This window comes from Lycorma delicatula, chromosome 2 (assembly GCF_047948215.1).
Source record: "Lycorma delicatula isolate Av1 chromosome 2, ASM4794821v1, whole genome shotgun sequence".
Lineage (NCBI taxonomy): Eukaryota > Metazoa > Arthropoda > Insecta > Hemiptera > Fulgoridae > Lycorma > Lycorma delicatula.
The window spans coordinates 109,643,273-109,665,243 of NC_134456.1; the positions used below are offsets into that span (position 1 = coordinate 109,643,273).

Below are 21,971 nucleotides of genomic sequence, written 5' to 3' on the forward strand. Positions count from 1 at the left end.
ATACAATACATTAATATTGTCAACAAACAATACAAGGTTTAGACTCAGAGAAATCTTTGCATTAAAACATACATGAACTTTTATTTGCTGACGGGCAGAAAGTGAGCTATGTTTTTCAAACGGAATACGTATTGTTGTTTTTATCTCATGCACCCAACAATGGACGTCTCTTTCTAGTTCATTGGCATTTTAAGTTGGAGCCTACTGTAAAGCCATTGCAATCCATTATCTGTTTATAAAATTTTTGAGGAAATTGTTTTGAATGAGGGTTTTATGAGGTATTTATGGTATTTATTTAAATTTGTTTGATCTTTGTCCAAAATATCAAAATAAAAAAAGAAGCAGCTGATGAACTTTCTTTAATGTTGAGTAGTTGGTTGATAATATTTTTACAGAATTACTGTTTGATGAATTAAATTATTTTTTAAGAATCTTTTGATTAATCTCTTGATTGAGTAATGTTGAAAATGCTATGCTGTCAGTAATTTTATTCCTGATGGATTGTAGTGAGTCCAGTGCTCCATTTTTGTAGCCATCAACAGTATTACTAAATGTTTGCAACGACCTGTTTCATGTTCCATATTCGTTGATGATTTTGCTATATATATATATCACATCCTGGTCAACAGTCCCAGCTGAGAGACGACTACAGAATACTATATCTCGCCTTGAAGTTTAGTTCAAGATCATCGGCTACATGTTCTCACCTGAGAAAACAAAATGTGTAGTCTTTTCTCACCTACGAGACACTTTTATTCCACAAATCTCTCTCAGTGCAGAGCCAGTTGCTATCTCTCCTGACATTAAGTTTTTGGTCTGCTTTTTTATAGTCATCTTGCTTGGGTTAAACATATCAAACAATTAAAAGCGAAGTGTTAAAAAATTCTAGATATGTTATGGGTTAGCACATCAAGTGGGAAGCCGATCAATCAACTGTGTTGTGGTTTTATTATTCTTTAGTTTGGTCCCATCTGGATTATGGTTGCATCACTTACTCTTCAGGTGTCATACTACGCTTAAGATGCTGGATGCTGTACATTTTCTTCATCTTGCTAAGAGCCTTTAGATCAAGCTCTATTGCAAAGCAATCCAGCAGACCAGCTAATAGCATCTTACTCTGCCGTCTTTAAAGGAAAACTGAATCGCCAGGTTTTTAAATCAGTCCTCGCAAACCCTCATTTATAACAGTATAAAGACCATCTATGCTCTACGGAATACAGTACCAATGGGTATTCCTACTAAGCATTTACTGCACCTTCTAAATTTTGATACACCTATTTTTTCCCAACCTATCCCTGCTCATATCCTCCTTGGAGACTTAACCCCATAAATTTTCACGTATATAAAAAATCAACAACTTCTGTCATCTTTCAGCATATGTTTTACAAATTTCTCCCCAAGATAAACCCAGACACAGTAGTATACACAGATGGGTCAAAGCAGAATGTAGTATTGGATGTGCGTTGGTTGTTAATGACAAAACCTGTATGTTTGGTCTGTATAGTATTAGAAGTGCCTGCACTGCTTAACTGTAGGCCATCAATAAGGCTTTGAATATCATTAACCCAAATTACCGTCACATCCTTATTTGTAACAGCTCTTGTAGTGCACTCCAAGCTTTAGAAAATTTATATTCTAGGCATCCTATCATCTCTGAAATTTATAATACAATCGCTGAGCTGGACCATCACAACATACATGTGAGTTTCTACTGGGTTCCTAGCCATGTGGGAATCCTGGGTGATGAATCTGGTGCTAAAGATGCATGTAATCAACCGTCTTCCACCACTCGTCGTGTTACTATTGATGATTTTATTAATTCTGTGTAACACACTCTTTGAGAAAAGTGGCAAGGTGACTGGACTGCTACAGTAAACTCAAGACACATAAAGGATACAGTACTTCCATGGAGCACTTCATGCCGGAATAACCATTAAGAGGAAGTTATTACTTCCCATTTGCAAATAGGGCACACTAAACTTACTCATGGACACTTAATTAATCAGACCAATGCACCCATTTGTGTTTGCTGCGACTGCCAACTAACGATTCACTACATCCTTACTTTAGCTGATAGCTGATAGCTGATAAGTAAGGATCACATCTTTACTTATCAGCAAACCTTGTGCATCTTATTTCCTGTATTCCTTTATTCCTTCTAATGTATTTCTTTTCATATCTTTGATGTAAATGGTGAACAGTGACAGTGAGAAGCAGCAATCTTGCCTTACACCTTGACCTAGACCCATCCAGTCAGTCATATTATTATTTTCTTTCATTGCTACTGTTTGCCTCTAATAAAATTCTTTAATTAATCTTCTCTCTTTCCATTCTACTTTTTCTCTTTAAGAATCTCCAAAAGTTTCTTTCACTTGACTCTTCAAATGCCTTTCTAAATCTATGAAATACAGACGCATTCATTTCATCTCTCTCCATCCACCCTTAATAGCCCAAAGGCACCTCTTCTAGTTCCTTTCATTTCCTTGAAGCCAAACTGTTCCTCTTCTGCATTCTCTCATTATTCTCTGCAACCTAAGGTTTAGGACTCGTAGCACTATTTTAGTGGCACGAGTGGACTCGTGCCACTAAAATACTGTTCTGTGTTTTGCACATTTTCTGGTTTCAGTTTTCTTCGGAATATGTATCATTTTTGTTTTTACAAAGTTTTCAGACCATTCTTTCTTACTGTATATCCTATTACACAGTTCAAATATTTCTTCCACTCCTTCCTCTTTTAAGTGTTTGTAAAATTTTATGAGAGGTTCATCTTCTCCAGTTAATTTTTTATTCTTCGTTTCTTTAGTTGCTTTCTGTACTTTACATTTTAATAGTGATGCTCCTTCATATTCTTCAGCTATCTCCCCTTTCTTTTTCCATGTTTATTTCCTCATGTTTCTCTCTTGTCATATATAGGTCTTCCATGTTTTCCTTTTATCTTTATGTTACTTCTTTCTTCTTATGTAGCATTTTACCATCCTTATCCTTGATTTATTTCATTTTACATTTATTGTAATCTATGTAATATCTGAAGGTGGGTTTGTAATAAGCTATGGCATCCCCTACACTGCTCTTTACATGACTTAGCGACACCAGCAGCCATAGTAGTGTATCCTAAAAGTTACATCAAGTAATTTGCAATGACTTGCAAATGTTAATTGTGACATCACTATTGTAGTAGAAAGATCCAATTGCTTCCTCTCCTGACATTAAATTTCTAGGTTTACTTTTTGACAGTCGTCTTATGTGGGCCAAACACATTAAAAGTTGCAGGCGACATGTTTAAAAATTGTAATATGCTACAAGTTCTTAGCAACACCAGTTGGGGAGCTGATCGATCATGTATGTTATACTTTATTATTGTTTAGTCCAATCCTGATTAGATTATGATTGTATTGTCTACTCTTCATTATATTGTCTATCGTCATACCATGCTTAAGATGCTGGATGCTGTACACCACTCTTTTCTTCATCTTGCCACTGGTGCATTTAGATCAAGGCCTGTTGTAAGCATACTTGTTGATTGTAGTGAACTATTACTTTGGGATAGGCGGGACCAGTTGTTAGCATCTTACTCTACCCTTCTTAAAGGACAACCAAATCACCCAGTTCTTAAAGCTGTCCTCACAAACCCTCGTCTTCAACAGTGTGAAAACAATCCATCTAATACAGCACCAATGGCTCTCAGTACCCGGCGATTAATGTATCTTCTACATTTTGACCCACTGTCTATTTTCCCAACCTGTCCCTGTACATATTCTCCATGGATACTTGACCCAATTAATTTTAATTAAAACCTCACATATAATAAAAAATGAACACTCCTTTCATCTTTCAGCAAACATTTTACTTTTTTCTATTAGAGACAAACCCAGACGCAATAGCATATACAGACGGGACCAAGCAGAATGATACTGAAGGATGCGCTTTTGTTGTAAATGGCAGATCTTATGTGTTTAGTCTGTCTGGTATTACAAATGTCTATAGTTCTGAACTGTACACCATCAAAATGGCCTTGAATATCATTAGATCAAAATATTGTCACATTCTTATCTGTAGTGATTCATATAGTGCTCTCTAAACTTTGAGGATTTGTATTCCAGACATCCTATTGTTACCAAAATATATAATGCAATTGCTGAATTTAATCGTCACAACACAGGTGAATTTCTACTGGATCCATAGCCATTTTTTTCATGAAGGAAAGTTTTCTGAGGGGAAGTGGTCCTGTAGCAGACACTTTGTGTCAGTGGGGAGCGTATTATTGCACGTCCAATGTGAATGCTGCTGGACTGTGCACCACATTCTTGTGGACTGCATATGCTATGCGGCCTTATGTCGCAAATTTAAATTTAAATTGCTGAGACATATGGCGTGTCTGTGAAAATGACAAGTATATACTAGACCAGTTATTACTTCTAAAAAGTGTAAATATACTTAATAAGATTTAACCTGTCAAAATTTTGATATGTTATTCACATTTCATGTATTATCCTAATTTTTGCGTTTCTTTTAATGTTTCAATTTTATTCCTATTATTATCTTAATTTTCATCATAGTTCTAACCATATTTTGCTAATATTTTAATATCCTAGAAGCCTCTTGTTATTGTTTTAACTCAGGAAATGATAACACGAAAGCCGTTTTTCATCCAAAAAAACTATTATAGTAACGAAATATGTTCTGGTAATTTGTTTTTACAAATAAAATTATTTATGCCTAATATTTTATTCAAGATGCATATGAAGCAATTTATTTATTGTAAGATATCTTTTTTTTCCTAGTATGTTAAACTAAGGTTTGCTATAAATGAACAGTAACAATGAGTAATACAAAGTATATGAAATGAGTTTTTTGTTTGTTATAGCCTATAATATTATGATTTTCTTTGACGTGTCATAGTTATTTATGAAAATTATTTTTTAATAGCATGTATGCATTACTTTTGTTGCAACCAGGTGTTACGCATGCCAGGTTATAGGAGTGGGGTAGAGGAGGCAAATACAGGCAGCTTGGTGGGAGGATCCACATTTAGACTTTACATATACTTTATCCCATGTAATGAATGCTCTTAACTTTATTGAAGATAAAAGATATTGAAGGTATGAGAGGATTGAAGATCCTTAAATTATCTTCAATCCTCTCATACATCTCTTCAGTATCGTCTTCTTCTTAATTTTATGTTGGCATTTATACTTGTACTGCAACTAAATCTTTTGGTAACATCCCAGTCTTTAATGATAGTAATCTATCATTAATATAGCATACTTTCTGTAGCTGTTTTGTCAGTTCATTCTTATAATTATTACCACTCATTTTTTCTTTCTTTTTCCAGAGTAGAAATGGTAACTTTTACACTTTTCATTTTACATTTTACCCTGTCCTTCCACCTTACTTCATGGAATGGAATGCAAAGTTGGCAGGAGTCTATTACTCCCTACTTTATCGCAGAACCTGGACAGAGTCCCTTGCTGCTGGATCTTTCTAATCGGGCTTGTTTTTAAAAGGGTTATTTTTTTAATCTCGGATCTAATTTTTCAAGTTTTGTCTATTATTATTTTAGTGAATTTAAGACGGATTTAATTGCATTCCAATCCGTTGTTAAACCAGCGTTATCGAACCCATTTCATGGGCCGACCGCGGAAGGCTAGGCTTATAAAGCCTGTCCTCCCGACGTAATTCCCCTTCAGACCGTCCACTGAAGTCCTTTCGGTGCTAACTCTTTAATAGGCTAGCAGGAATACGCCACAACGGGGCACTAGCTATAAGGAGGGAGCAATGTGTCCCCTTTTCCGGAGGAGTCGCAATTGCTGGGTTATTTTATCTGTAAGTTTAACTTACAGATGGTGATACCTATTCGCGATCGCGGTTTTGGGGCGGCGATTTTCTGGAAAGAAGTAAACAGTAATTATTCTCTCCACGTAATTATTAACCTTCAGACACGCGTGTGTCTGAGAAGGGGTTGGGGGGACCGCGTGGCCGCAGTGAAGAAACCATTTGTTTTTGTGGTGGCTGTTGGCATCTGCAACAAAAGAAGCAGAACACACACACGAGAGAAAAAAAAAAAAAAAAATTTTAGACCGCGTTTTTGTTTTGTGCGCGACTTACCGTATTTGAAGTCTTCAAACTATATAACTCGCGAAAAAACTATTCACTCGCGACCCCGGAAACGCGTCTGACGCACTATTCCGTTTATGGCTCATGCGATATGGAGGCCCCTAAGCCTGGTTTGTCGATTTTCGGCTACCGCACCGCACCATCACGGTGGTTCGTCCAGTACGGCGTGAGGCCGCTTCCTTACAACTGTCGGAGTTGGGTCCTCTCTGCAGATGTCCCGAAGATGACTGTGTTCGGACACAGCCGCTCTCCCGAACAGTCTGCGCGCCTGCGCCACCCCCACCTCGGACACGGATTGAAATCTCGCATCAGATCGGAGAGTGGCGTTCCTGACGAACCACGGAGCTCCAAAGATCGTCCGCAACGCGATGTTTTGGACGGCCTCGATCTTCTTTTGAAGCGAGGAGCTCAACATTGCCCCCCATGCCGGGTAAGCATATGTTAGAATCGGCAGTACGTACAGCCGAAAAATGAGAAGCTTAGTTGCCAGTGGGTATGGGCTGGCACTGTTCAGCACTGGGTATAGTGAGGCTCTGGCGGCCTTAGCCCTCCGGGTCGCATAATTTACATGTTCGCCGAAGGTAAGCCGCCTGTCCAACACCACCCCCAGGTACTTAACTGTTTTCTCAAAAGGGATTTTCTCCCCTGAGATTTCCAGCTCTCTGGTCGGTTTTCGTGTCTTGCATGTGAACATCACGGCCACCGATTTTTCACCGTTGACCCTGATTCTCCACATGTCGAGCCACGGTTCCACTAAGTCCAGCTGCCTTTGGAGCCTCCGGACCGCGTAATCCACATTTGCGGATTCGTAGAAATATGCCGTGTCGTCTGCGTAAAGGGCCGTTTTGACCCCTTCCGACAGCGGCATATCGTTCACGTACAAAGTGTACAAGAACGGGGAAAGTACTGCTCCTTGGGGAACCCCAGCGGCTATTTCTCTGGTGGAGGAAATCGTTTCCCCTACGCGCACGACAAAATGTCGGTCTAGCAGGTATGACCGCATCAGTCTGACATAGCGGTAGGGGATCGCCGATCGCGCTAGCTTATAAAGCAGCCCGCTATGCCAAACTTTGTCAAAGGCCTTGGCCACATCCAGAAAAACGGCTGCAGTCACCCGTTTCCTGTTCAGGCCTCCGACAAGGTCGTCTATTATTTTTACCAGTTGGAGGGTGGTTGAGTGACCCTCCCTGAACCCAAATTGCTCGGGCCGCACTTCTCCCTCCATGTATCGCCTCAGTTTTTCGAGAAAAATCCTCTCGAACAACTTAGACAATACCGGTAACAAGGAGATTGGCCTATAATTCCGTGGGAAAAGTAAACTTTTCCCCGGTTTGGGTAAACATACGACTTTGGCCGTTTTCCAACAATTCGGGAAATATCCAACGTACAAAATGGACGTGAATATCACCGAAATTGCTGTAATCACGGAGGCCGGTATGTTCCGGAATGCACGGGCGCTGATCCCGTCGACACCCGGGGCCTTGTCGGGGCTTGTGGCCTTAATGGCTGCGGAAACTTCCGCTTCAGTGACTTGGTCAATCTCTAGAGGGGCGTCCTCCACCTGTGAGAAATAATCTACAAGAAAGGATTCCACCTCGGTTGTGTGCTCGTCGTTCGGGGAGGGAGGGGGGTTTGGAGTGAACTGCTCCTCCAAGGTATCGGCGAATACCTCGGCCCTCTCCGCCTCCGAGTATGCAAGAAAACCTCGCTGCCCCACAACCGGATGGCGAGGCTTCTTCCCTTCTCGCAGTCTCCTGTTCAACCTGAACACCGAGGAGATGTCGTCAGAGACCGAGGCGAGGTATTCGTTCCACGAATCCTCTCGATGGCTTGTCAGCAGTTGTTTTACCCTGTCCGTTTGATTATAAAAGGCCCGCTTATCAGCGGGGGACAGGGTGATTCGATATCTCCTCCTCAGTCGTCGTTTCTCCGTTATGGCTTCGGAGATATGAGGAGGGAGGTCGTTTCGAACAACTGCTCGAGTTTTGGCCGATGAACTGCCTGCCAGGGCCTCGGTCATTGACGACGTGACGCGCCCGACAGTGTCGTCGATTTCCTCCGGGGTGTTCAGGAGCTCAGGATTTACCGGCCTGTACTCCCGCTGGAGGGTCTCGTAGAACCTTTTCCAGTTGACTGACCTTCGGGGTATAGGCGGGGGATCTCGGCCACCCCCTGCCTGACCTAGTTCCAACAGGACAGGGGAATGGTCCGAGCTGAGGTCTTCTATCGTTTCAATCATGAATGGGAGGGTACCCCCCTTCATGACTGCGATATCCAGCACGTCAGGCCTAGATCTGCCTGAGCGATGCACGAACGTGGGCACCTCAGGGCCTACGACGACCAAGCGGCGGGCTCTCGCCCTTTCGTACAGCAATCTGCCATTCGGATTTGTCAGAATGCTGTTCCATGACACGTGTTTGGCATTGAGGTCGCCCATGAGTATCATGGGCCCATCCCAATTTTCCAGCACGGCATCCAGATCTGCGCCGGTTACCGCGTCGTTCGGCTTGCTATAAGCCGAAACCAGCCGATACACCGTGCCCAGATGCTCCACATGCACACACGTTTGCTCCATCACGTTTGTATGAAGAACAACGCGCGTATGCATGTGGCGTCTGTGGACTAAAACCGCAGTTCCACCAGAGGTGCGAGATCCGGGTCGAACTGGCCTATCCGTCCCATATGTAAAATAGTTCCGAAGGGTCAGTTGCTTGTTTGGGTTCAAGCACGTCTCAGACAACAGTATCACGTCTATCAGTAGATCCTCGGCCAGACGGCATAGTTCCTCCGTCCGGCCTACTACTGAGTTGGCGTTCCACTGCAAGAGTCTGAGGGTGGGCCTAACCATACCTGGACAGTACAGCCATGAGGCACTCTATTAAGGACTGAATACAGTCCTTGAGAGATTTTGCCTGGAGCAGGCGTGGCAAAACCATCATGATATGTGGCAGGATATCCTTCACTGTCATCTGCGACAGGAACTCCATGCCAGTGGTCTCCAACAGGGTAGCCGGTTTCGGATTGCCGCTGGAGGTGCCTTTTGGCGCGGCCGCCCTTTTGGTGGGGCGCGGGGCCACAGGGGCCGCGGTGTTTTTAACAGCCTGCTTGGCCTTCCCAGCCGGAGCAGGCTTTGCCTTTCCCGTCGAGGAAGGCTTGGCCTTCTTCGCCGGGGCCGGCTTTGTCGCCGCCTTTTGTTTCACCACCTTCTTGGTGGTCGCCGCCGGTTTTGGCTTGGCGGGTGTTGGGGAGGGTACCTCCCCTTTTTTCACTACCGCCTTGGCCACAGGTGCCGGCACCTCCGGTTTGGGGGCTGATTTTCCCCCACCGGCAACACGGGCCCAGCTGCGGCCGTCAACAGTCGCGGGCTTTTTAATGCCCTTGACCTTATTGACTTGCTCCTTATAATAGGGGCAACCCCGGTAATTAGCCGGATGAGACCCCTTGCAGTTAACGCATGAGGCTGGTTCCTCACGCGGCTTAACGCATGTGGCAGTGTCGTGGTCCCCACCACACTTGACACATTGCTGGGCCCTCTGGCAGTAATTGGACGAGTGTCCAAATTTCTGGCATCTGTGGCACTGGGGTGGCCCCCCTCGTGACACAAACGCAGTCACTGCGACCTTGCAGTAAAAAATACTGCCAAGGTCATAAATGGTCCGGGCCGAAGGGGTCCTCTTAAGGGCCACTAGGCAGGTCGGGGTTTCCCGACCGTCCCTTGTGAGGAGCTTCTTAACCGAAACCACCTCATAGCCAAGGGAGGTCAGTTCCTCCCTTACTTCCTCCGGGGCAGCCCCATAGGGGATTCCCCGTATAACCACCTTCAGCTCCCTGTCCTTCGGGAGCTGAAAGGAGTGAAAGGCGATTCCCTTCGAGTGCAGAAAACTCTGCACCACCCGGTAATCCGCCTCGCTCCCCAGCTGCAGCCTTATCGAGAGCCCGGTGCTTTTAGCCACCAGGCGCCCCCCGATCCGCGACTTAATGTCGCGCGCTAATGCTGGCCACTCCTTCGGGCAGTCCAGCATTATTGGCGGGATTTTCTCCCGCCTGACGGTAGCAGGCTGTGATGGGGCCCCATCATCAGCCTGCGGGTTGGCGGCTGCTGCAGCCTTGCTGCAGCCCGCTACGGGCTCCGTCTCCATAGGAGGCGCGGAGTCCCGGCGTTTCTGGCGCTTCCTAGCGCCAGACCCGCTTTCCTCTCCACCGACGGACAGTTCCGGGGTGGGGCAGGCCTTACTTTTCCTTCCATTGAGGAAAAATAAAGAATAAAATTTAAAAATTAAAATTAAACTTAATTAAACACTTCTTAATGTACACTTGCTGCAAAATAAAATCACTGACAAGAAAAAAATCAAAACAAGATATAACCTGTAGACCTAAATAGGTACAGATTATATCAAACAATTTAAAATAAAATTATTTTTAAATCAGCACAATAGTCCTATAATAATAGGCTATTAACTTAATGTGTTCGTAATGACTACAAGAGTTCACTTTACATTATTATAGAAATTTGAATAAAATAGAAATAAAATTAAGAAAAGGATTATCCTTTTCTTAATGTAACTGGCCTGTAATCCAGGTAGCTGGCCGCCCGGCTGATGTCCTAGCAGACCCTTCTCACTTTGTCTGGCGACGCAGGTAGAAGAACTGTTGAACACCTGGCAGGACTGGTTACAACTCACAATCACAGAGCACAATAAGACACAACCTTTCACTACAAGAGCCAAAGATGGAATCTCTCCCTTACTTCATTAAGTTCTAATATATCCATTCTATTTATCTTTATCTCTTTTGAGATTATCCAGCTTTTTCAAAGTTGGAAAACAAAGTTTTGACATTCCAAGTTCCTACACACAATCTTTTAACATCTTTTGTATCTTCTGCAGATTCAATTTAAATTGAGAACATTTAATGGAAGAAGCCAGGATCATTTGTAATGCAACGAATTATCACTAGGAACTTAAATATAGTGGTTTTCCGCTGCCTTCAGTATTCTAATACTGTTGACTTTCTTTAGAAGTTTTTCCACTTTTGGAAGCAGTTTCCTATCCCCAGAATAATAGAAGTGCCCTGTATCCACCACTGCTCATCTGCCTTCTGAGGAAACCATTAGCACTTGTAAAGTGGGGAGCTCCTTATATTGGCAGTAACTCGATCCTTTCATTTGTTAGCCATTGTTATATACTAGTTACTGTAAACAGTCATTGCCCCTCCCTACCCTGGAGAGGTATTTTCTCATATCGGGATTTTCTCTTTACCGAATCTTGGACTTTAAAAGCACTTTCTAGATTCTCTAGTACTTTTAGAGAAGAATGTTAGTATGGTACATGTTATTTTATTTTCAATATTTTCTGTTTAACTTTTGTAGTTAAAAATTATTTACATATTTCTGAGTTAATCTGGAAGTATTCAACCTTTCAGTGAATGAATCCAATAATGCAATTAAATTCTGTTAACCTAATTAATTAGATTAAAAATTCATGTATATGGTAAAATATTGATTTGTTGCAATCATTTGTATTTCAATGATTTCTGGTTTTTCCTGTTTCATTTAAATTTATTAGTTGTATGATATAAATCTGTTTTATATAATGCTTATACTGCTGGTACAGTTTCATTTACATTGGGATTATTTTTTTTAAAAGTTAAATAATTTTTTTAATTATCAGTTTTTTTTTATATAACAATTTTCTTTTTTCATAATAGTAAAAGGAACTGGAAGAAGCTATATCTCTAATCATAAAAAAATGTTAAAAAGTTTAAAAATAGTAACAGATCCTGTACAAAAAATATATATATATATATGAATTAAAATATATAGAAATCTCATTCAGTATTAAATAAAATAAAAATCAAGCTTTTACATCATGTACATATATCGGAGAATGGAAGTAGAATTTGTAGAAGAATTTTTCATTAATAAGAACAGTATCTGTTACATATAAACAGCACTATTGCATTTCATGTGTATATAACACATTACAATGACAATTGTATAAACAGTTGTTTTGTTATCTTATGAATATTCCAGAAGTCTCCAGATATCTTATGCATCTTTTTGGGTTTGGGGCTCATAGGCAGCTGTATCCCTTGTTTGAGATGTGAGTGAGGTATTGTACACTTTCAGGTCAACCATACCGTAGATGTGTGGTTAATTGGAAACCAACCTCCAAAGGACATTGGTATCCATGATCTAGTATTCAAATCCCAATAAAAGCAACTGGCTTAATTTGGATTTGAATTTGAGAACACTCGACTTTGAAATCAGCTGATTTATGATGAGTTTTACCACTAAACCAACCTGGTGGGTTTAAACATTTGAAGCAAGAGATCTGAGGTGATGTGAGACTATTAATAGATTAGATTGTAGATGTGTTGCTCCAATCCTATCTCATATGTTTTGTTGTTTATTTTTACTTCACTAATTTGACATTAGCCGTAGTGATTACCATCTATTCTTGGACATTAAGAGATTGCTAGCATTGCAATGCTTAATAATTTTAATGCATATAAGTAGGAATTTATTTATTTATTTTTTAAATTGCAGCTGCTAGAAAATTTGATAATTAAAAAAAACTTAGGTACCCTATGATAAATGTCAGCGTGGTTGGAAGCACTGTTAAAATGAAGAAACAGTAGTACAGTTTTGTAAATATGTAATGACAATATAATTTTTTTTTTACTTGTAGATATGTTCTCTAAATCACTCAATTATTATCAGTTATGAATCATTTTCAAAATTTTATTAATTGGTAGCCAATATTGTAAATTCAGAGTTACATTTTGATAAGATTTACTCTATATTATTTCCCTTTTTTCCAGAGACTGGAGATTAAAACAAATTAAAGACGAAACTAATGGAGAAGAAGAAGAAGATTGTTATGTTAAATTGAATGTAATAAACAGTAATGCTAATGTCAGTGATCAGGAAGAATATAGTGAAATTAGTGAACATGATATTATTAAAAATATAAAACAAGAACCTGTTGAAGAAGTAAATCAAGAAGAAATGAGAAGACAGACAAGAAGAAGTGGAGAAAGTAATGCAGATACTAAGTTTGAAAATACTGTACAGGTAATAAAGAAAGAAGTTGAAGATAGTGAAGATCACTATCCTCATGTTCCAGTACAGAAAGGAGGAAGAAAACCTAATCAGTCAACTGGTACAAAAGTTGGTGGTAGTGGAATTAAAAGAGGTAAAAGACAATTAAAACAAGAAATTACTGTCTCAAGCACTGATGATTCAGAAAGTGATAGGTCTGGCAATGATTCTTTGAGTATAAAAGAGGGGTGTGATGATGATTTGGACAATGATAGTGACTTGTCTGATAATATTTCTCTAAAGGTAGAAGAGAAACCTATAGTTGTAAGTGGCAGCGAAGATCTTAATGGTGGTGATGAAAATGCTGATTCTACTAGTTTATCATCTAAAATGGTAGGTAAACAAACATCAAGTAAGATCAGTTCTAATAAAAGTAAAATTAAGGAACATGGTACAGGTGTTACAAAGTTATTTGAGCAAAATCTGGAAACTATAAAAAAACAATCTTTTATTGTACCAAAAGAACCATTGAGTGATGATGAACATAGCAATGAAGGAGCAGTTTATTTTTGTAGTTGGTGTAAAATTTCAAGAGCTGCTCAAGGAAACCTGTGCTTAGTATGCTCCAGAAAACAAAGAAAAGCATTTGCAGGATTACATTCTGGAAGAACATGCCGTGTCTTTCTTACTGATTTCAAACTTTGGAGTAATGAATTGGATGGAATTACAAGAAATGAGAGTAATGATAATCAACAAAATATGAAAGTTATTTCTACATCTAATTCAAAAAATGTTAAAAGGAAGAGATCTGATGCACAATCTTCTAGTAAGGAAACTGACTCTGAAGAGACACAAAGACTTAAGAAAACAAAAATAACTTCAGAAAAATCACCACAAAAAAGGAGAAATTCCAATATTTCATTAGCATCTACTGAGAGTTACATTGAGAAAGAAAGAAAAACCAGAAGGAATCACTTAGATTCTAAACTGAATGACTTTGTTGTTGATGGTAATTCAGATTTTAATAAAAAATTAATCAGATCTAGACTGAAGCGTAAAAGATCTGATTCAGTCTCTTCCTCATGTTCTGAAATAAACAGTCAAAGTGAAAGTTCATTGAAAGAAAGTTTAGGGAAGGAATGTAGTTTATTAAATCCAAACAAGAAAAAGAAAGAAACCATTTTTGATAATAATTTGCAAAATGATTTAAAGCTAAAACTACCTCATGGATGGGTAGTTAAAGTAGAAAATATTGATTCTAAGTTAGTTGATTTTCAATTAATGAAAGAAAATGTTAAAGGTGAGGCTTCTTTAAACCAGATAACAAGATTGGCTTTGTCCAAAGAGAAGGTTTGTAAAAAACCTGGTCCTAAATCAAAAACATGTGCAGATAATGCTGGAAAACAAAATGATTTCTTGAGTAATTGTAATGAAATTCAAGAAATTAAAGCATCTTCAAATAAAGACACAAGGCTAAAAACCTTAAAACTGAAATTGGGTCCAAAGTCAAGAAAATGGACTGCAGTTGAAAAACAGAGCTATTCCTCTTCTGATATTGAAGAAATAAATGAAAATAAAACAGTACCTCGTGGTATTCACAAACCAGGACCTAGATCTAGAGTGGGTTTGTTGTATGTTAAAAAACAGACTGATTTATCTGATGATAGTAGTGAAGAGAAAGTTACAACTACTGAAGTTAAAATATCAAGAACTAAATTGAAAATAATTGTTTCTAAAAATCAAATTGAACAGACTGCCAGAGATAATGAACTTAATGAAAAAACTTCTCTTTCTATAGTTACGAAACCTGAACCTAATACAGAATGTAATTTGGGATCACTGGTTTCTGCTTTTGAAAAAGAAACTGATTTATCTCAATGTAATAGTGATGATAAGGAGAAAGTCATGACTTCTTCTGAAGTTTGGAAATCGGAACCAAAATCTAGAGTAGTAGTGTCCACTGTTGGGAAATGTCCATCTGATAATAGTAGTAGTATTAAATATGACAGTGAAAAAGCCAGTACATTGTCTAAAGTTCAGAAACCTAGTCCTAAATCAAAAAAGCTTGTGTGCGTTGAAAAAAAAATTGATCCATCTGATAGTGATAGTGAAATTAAAGAGAATGATGTGGCTACTGAGGTCCAAAAATTGGATCTGAAGTCAAGAACAGTTATGCTACTTAGTGGAGAAGAAACTGATTCATCTGTGAGTAGTGATGAACTTGAAGAAAAAATTTCAGCCTTTAAAGTTGAGAAAAAAATAGGACCTAAATCTAAAACACAGGTGTTTGTTAAGAAAGAAATTTATTCATCAGACAGTGATAGTGAAATTAAAGAAGAAACTGTGGTTTCTGATGTAGAGAAATTAAAGATTGATTCTTCTAAATGTAAAAAGATTAGTAAATACAGGAATTCTTTTCATGAGAGTATTGATGGAAATGTTAATGAGAGATCTATTATAAATAGTAATAATTCAAAATATGTTTGTAACAAATGCAATCAGGCGTTTTTAACAGTAGTTGAAAGAAAACAGCATGAGTTAGAGCACAGTGGAATTCCAAAAGTTACACTAGAGAAGTTTTCTGTGTCTACAATAACAAAATTTCAAAAGAATGATCAGCTGTCTAACACAGTTTTTGTTAATGGTGATGAAGTAGTGGAATATGATTTACTGTCAGAAAATATGAACAATTGCAAAGAAGAAATTAATATTACCAAAGAACAGGAAGATTTGCTTTTAAATGAAAGTGTTTTATCAAATTCTGAAAACAATGTAGACCTAAAAGAAAATGCAAATGAAAATTGTACTGTTGATGATGATACAGGTGATTGTGTCAAAAGTTCTATTGAAGATAATTCTAGTAATTTAAAATATTTAGTTATAAAACCTAGGATGAACCAAGGATCCAGAGAAGATGCCAGTGGATTTCCTGTGAGTACTGAGAATGTACAGAGTGAAAAAGTGAAGCATCAGAATAATGAAAAAACTGAAGAATGTCTGAATGATCATGTTGAACATCACATAAAAGGTGCTACTAAAGACTTCACTAATCAGGACAGTGAAGATGAAAATGAATATTCTGAACTTCAAAATAAGAATAATATTGAAGATTTTATACTTCAGAGTTATGAAAATGATATGCAATCTCATAGTAAAGATTCATATGATCACATTAAAGAGAATTTGGAAGATGTAGAGAATCAGAATGAGAGCAGTGATTTAATTCAGGGTAGTGAAGATGTTCAATTACAAAATAAGCATAGTGAAGGTATTTTAAGGCAGGACAATAAAAATGATGTGCAACCTTCTAGTGGAGATTCAGATGATAATGCTAACAAGCTTACAGATGTTGAGAATAAAAACGAGTGTAGTGATATAATTCAAGATAGTGAAGATGTTGAATTACAAAATAAGCGTAAGGAAGACGTTCTGAAGCAAGACAATAATAATGATGTGCAACCTCATAGTGAAAATTCATATGATAATGTTAATGAGCATATGGAAGAAGTTGAGAATCAAAATGAGAATAGTGATATAATTCGAGATAGTGAAGTTGAATTACAAAATAAGCATAATGAAGATGGTATGCAGCAAGACAATACAAATGAAGATGTGCAACCTCATAGTGAAAATTCAGATGATATTGTTAGTGAGCATATGGAAGAAGTTGAGAATCAAAATGATAATAGTGATATAATTCGAGATAGTGAAGTTGTTGAATTACAAAATAAGCATAATGAAGATGGTATGCAGCAAGACAGTAAAAATGAAGATGTGCAACCTCATAGTGAAAATTCATATGATAATGTTAATGAGCATATGGAAGAAGTTGAGAATCAAAATGAGAATAATGATATAATTCGAGATAGTGAAGTTGAATTACAAAATAAGCATAATGAAGATGGTATGCAGCAAGACAGTAAAAATGAAGATGTGCAACCTCATAGTGAAAATTCATATGATAATGTTAATGAGCATATGGAAGAAGTTGAGAATCAAAATGAGAATAGTGATATAATTCGAGATAGTGAAGTTGTTGAATTACAAAATAAGCATAATGAAGATGGTATGCAGCAAGACAGTAAAAATGAAGATGTGCAACCTCATAGTGAAAATTCATATGATAATGTTAATGAGCATATGGAAGAAGTTGAGAATCAAAATGAGAATAATGATATAATTCAAGATAGTGAAGTTGAATTACAAAATAAGCATAATGAAGATGGTATGCAGCAAGACAATAAAAATGAAGATGTGCAACCTCATTGTGAAAATTCAGATGATATTGTGAGCGAGCATATGGAAGAAGTTGAGAATCAAAATGAGAATAGTGATATAATTCGAGATAGTAAAGTTGTTGAATTGCAAAATAAGCATAATGAAGATGGTATGCAGCAAGACAATAAAAATGAAGATGTGCAACCTCATAGTGAAAATTCAGATGATATTGTTAGCGAGCATTTGGAAGAAGTTGAGAATCAAAATGAGAATAGTGATATAATTCAAGATAGTGAAGTTGTTGAATTACAAAATAAGCATAATGAAGATGGTATGCAGCAAGACAGTAAAAATGAAGATGTGCAACCTCATAGTGAAAATTCAGATGATATTGTTAGCGAGCATTTGGAAGAAGTTGAGAATCAAAATGAGAATAGTAATATAATTCGAGATAGTGAAGTTGTTGAATTACAAAATAAGCATAATGAAGTTGTTGTGCAGCAAGATAATAAAGATGAAAATTTGCAACCTCATAGTGAATATTCAGATGATAATATCAATGAGTGTATGAAAGATATTGAACATAAAAATGATATCAGGGACATAAGACAACAAAAGGAAGATTTTGAATTACAAAATAACCTATGTAAGGAAGATCTTAAACAGCAGGCCGATAAAAATGAAGGTATACAGTACCATAATCAAGATTCAAATGATAATGTAAAAGAGCATATAGAAGATGTTAAACATCAAAATGATAGCAGTGAAAATGAAAGTGATGTTGAAGTACAAAATAAACATAAGGAAGGTGTTTCGCAGCAGGGCAATAAAATTGAAGATATGAGATGTCATATTGAAGAATGTATGGAAGATTATAGCCATAAAAATGACAACTGTGATATAAGACAGCTCAGTGAAGATGCTGATCATCAAAATAGGAATAGTATGGAAGGTGTTCCACAAAAGAGTGGAAAAAATGAAGACTTGCAACCTTGTAGTGAAGATTCAGATGTCTATGTTAAAGAGCAGATGGATGATGTGGCTGAAGGTATTCAATGTGAAGAAGAGATTAAAAATACTGAAGTGCTTAATGAAAATATTGTGCATCAAAATAAGTCTGAAGATATAGTAGAGAAAGATAAAGATGAGTGTGATTAAAATGTAGATGTAGATGAGTTTGTAAAAGATTTGAATGAAAGTTAAAATGAAGATGGAGATAATATTACTGGCAAAACTGTTGAAGAAATTATAATTGGTAACTCTACATGAGAAAAAGTTAACATTTCAGTTTTATCAGATAATAAGAAGGTTGTAGTAGGATAGACAAAATTTCTAGTAAAAAGTTGAAAGTAATGGACATTGTTTTGTGTTCTATGAATGAAGAGTGCGTTTTAGAGAACAAAACTGCTGATAAGACAGTTATGTAAAAGTGTATATGTTACAGTAAATGTAGATGTTATGAAAATGTGATATATAAAAGTGGTGTTATGTAAAGAATGTAACTAAGATGTTATCAATCCTTTCATACGAGTATGGTGTAATTCAAAACAGAAGTGACAAATGTTTTGTCACAGAACTGCAAACATTAAAAGTTGCATAAGGAGTGTGTTATATTTTGTGTATACCTAAAACATATGTCCTGATTACGTAATTGAAATAAATCTTATAGTGTTTCAGTGATACAGAATGTTCTTCTATGTAGAGTGTACTCTACTGTCAGATGATTTAGGGGTTTTTCTTGTACAATTTACTTTCATTTAAACTCTTAAATCTTGAATAAGTCGGGACTTAAAATGCTAATCTGTGAAGTGTATACAGAAAATAAACTGGAACTTGAGATAAGAAAATAGGCTAGTTAGTTATTAACAGTAGTTAATTGTGGTTAACAGTAGTTAAGTGTATTATTAACAGTACTCTCACTTGTTAGTTTTTAAGATGTGTATATTGAATTTTTTTTATATAAATATTTTATAAGTGAAGTTTGAAAGGATAATGTTAACAACTTCTCCAAAAGGGTTTGAAAATCAGTCATCTTTTATTCACTCCCTGATACAAAGAATGAGAAGCACCCAAATCTTTTGCTAACCAACCAAACAGCTTGCATATCTGTTGCAGTGTATCATGCAAACTAAAGTACTGTTATTTGGTTATCTCATTTAAGTTAATATTTTATTGTATAAAATATGTGGTTAATTAAAAAATTTCTTTTTCTACTTATGTTTTATTTAATAATGTAAAAACCTATGTATTCATGGAAAGAATAAATTTATTTATAAAATAATTTTTATAAAACGTATTTACAATTCATTCAAATAACTGAGAAAAGAGATACCAGAAACTAAGCTAACATTTCAAGATTCATAATAATGTAAAAATAATTAAAAATACAATTTTTAAATTATTGTTTTATAAGTTCTTAATGGTTCAGGATATTTATCATTGTCATGTAATGATAATGGTGACCACATCACTTTCAGTGTTGGTTGACAATGAATTCTTAATATTCAGTGAATCACACCAAATATTCCATCTCATTTTCTAGAATGCCCTGACTTTCTACTACTTTTTCCTGGATTCCTTTGACAGTCTTTCTACATGATTAAATAACATTGCCAATCTCTGGTTGTGTAACTACTGCTACTACTTTTGAGAGTTTTCTTACAGTATTTTCAGACCAACACATTATGATTTTTTGATCTTTCCCAATAGACTTTATTTTTGACCAGGCTAGCTCTAGCATTCAAATTGTTATGATACTATGGCAATAATCTTAGAATTATAGAATGACTAATTAACTATCATTTCATCAATATAGTAAGCTTTTTCTTTTTTTGTAGGAAAGAATTGTCAAAGAAAATAAAACTAAGGTAAGTTCTTGTATCATGTAAAAAAGTGTACTGTTATTTTTCAGTCATCTTCTTTTGTTCAGTTTGTGGGATTATTTTGTAGCAGTTTGTTGACTTGGCTGAATGGAAAAAAGCAATAACAAGAATTATAGCAAATCGAGATGCAGATTAGTAGATAATAGCTTTTCCCATTTCAGAATTTTTCCTTTTCATTGAACCATTCTTTTGGTAGAAAAAATTTAAATATTAATGAAAATTTGAAGCATCTTGTGGCTCTTGGCTGTGTTAACCTGTATTTCGAACTCCTGTCAGTTGTAACCCTATTATTTCTAACCATTATCAGCAAGTTTTATGAATTAATTGTCATTCCAGATTTCATCAAGATAAACAAACTTAATCTCTTTTGATGTTATCTTTTAGATTACAAGGGACATTGAATAATTAACAACACAAATTGATGAAAAAAAAACAACTCTTCATTCAGTGACAATGAAACTTTTTGAGAGGCAAGTTGGCAACTTTGGGAACACATTTCATCAGCTGTTCAATCATAATTAATCTAAACATAACCTCTTTTCTTGATTTCAGAATGTAAGCTCCACTTGAAACGTGTACGCTGGAAGAGCACCATTCAGTAATATGAGTTTTGCTATCAGAAGATATGAAACTGGCAGGGGGGGAGGAAATTTACTCAAGAATGTTAAAACAGTATGTGAAAAGTGTTTAAACTGCAGTAATGTGTATAAATGGGTGGAACAGTTTAATTCAGGCAGAACAAGTGTAACTGAAGACCAGTTTGCTCTGGAAAACCAGTTGAAGTTTTTGACTACCGCGCTGCAAAATCACATAAATGATCTTATTCATGAGAACAGGTGAATCAAAATTACTAGTTTGTGTAATATTAGTGTTGGAACCATGCATTCAATCAGTCGTTCATTACATGCTGAATTATCGCAAAACTTGTTTGAGATGGGTTCCAAGACAGTTGACTCAAGTCAATAGACACCTGATTTGCATTTGTTTTGAGCTGAAAGAATGGTTTGAAGCAGAAGGTAATAACTTTCTAGATCATATAGTAACTTGTAATGAAATGAGGATATACAATTTTGAGCCTGAATACAAATTGCAAAGTCTTGAGTGGAAACATACAAATTTGCCCACCAAAAAAAATTCAAAACTCATTTGTCAGTCAGTAAAGTAATGTTGATAGTCTTCCCGGACTCACAAAGCCCAATTTTTAGTTACTATTTAGAAGAACAACATATCGTGAACAGTGAGTTCTATATTAACATGCTCCAACAGAAAGTGAGGCCCTGTGAAAACATCTCTCAAAAAGTTTGATTCTCTTGCATAACAATCTTCGCCACAACACATTGCTCAGAGAACAGGAGAAAGGTCTCTGAGCAATGGAAGTTACGCTCAGGAAGTTATGTTGGGAGCTGTTGCTACATTCTCCTTACAGCTCAGACCTTGCCCTATCTGATTTTCATTTGTTTGCGTCGCTCAAAGACTTTTTATGTGGCAAGAAGTTTGATGACAATGAACCAGTCAAAAAAGCGTACACGAATGATTCAAACAAACATGATGACTTTAATATACTCCAACAAGCTCGGTCTTCAGTTTAATGAGAACTGAATTCTTGCTACCCTAAATGGACCACTACAATACAGGAATGCTTAGTCAAGGACAACCATTTTTCAGTGCCAGCTGCATTGCATATTCTGTCAGTAACTTATACTATTTTTTGAAGA

General features: G+C 37.0%; 2 protein-coding genes across 3 annotated transcripts in view; both read left to right on the forward strand.

Annotated features, from left to right (window-relative positions):
- Positions 1-19,587, forward strand: part of LOC142319100 (uncharacterized) — a 39,274-nt gene extending 19,687 nt beyond the window's left edge. For both annotated transcript variants that reach the window (XM_075356008.1, XM_075356007.1), the window contains one exon: positions 12,937-19,587. In XM_075356008.1, the coding sequence (XP_075212123.1) occupies positions 12,937-18,532 (5,596 nt within the window). In that variant the 3' untranslated portion in view covers positions 18,533-19,587. The remainder of the gene's footprint in view (positions 1-12,936) is intronic.
- Positions 19,588-20,814: 1,227 nt separating this feature from the next.
- The window catches only part of LOC142319102 (peroxisomal N(1)-acetyl-spermine/spermidine oxidase-like), a 30,978-nt gene continuing 29,821 nt past the window's right edge, over positions 20,815-21,971 (forward strand). Inside the window, exon 1 of the mRNA XM_075356011.1 lies at positions 20,815-21,092. The gene's annotated coding sequence lies outside the window, so the exon portion shown is untranslated. The remainder of the gene's footprint in view (positions 21,093-21,971) is intronic.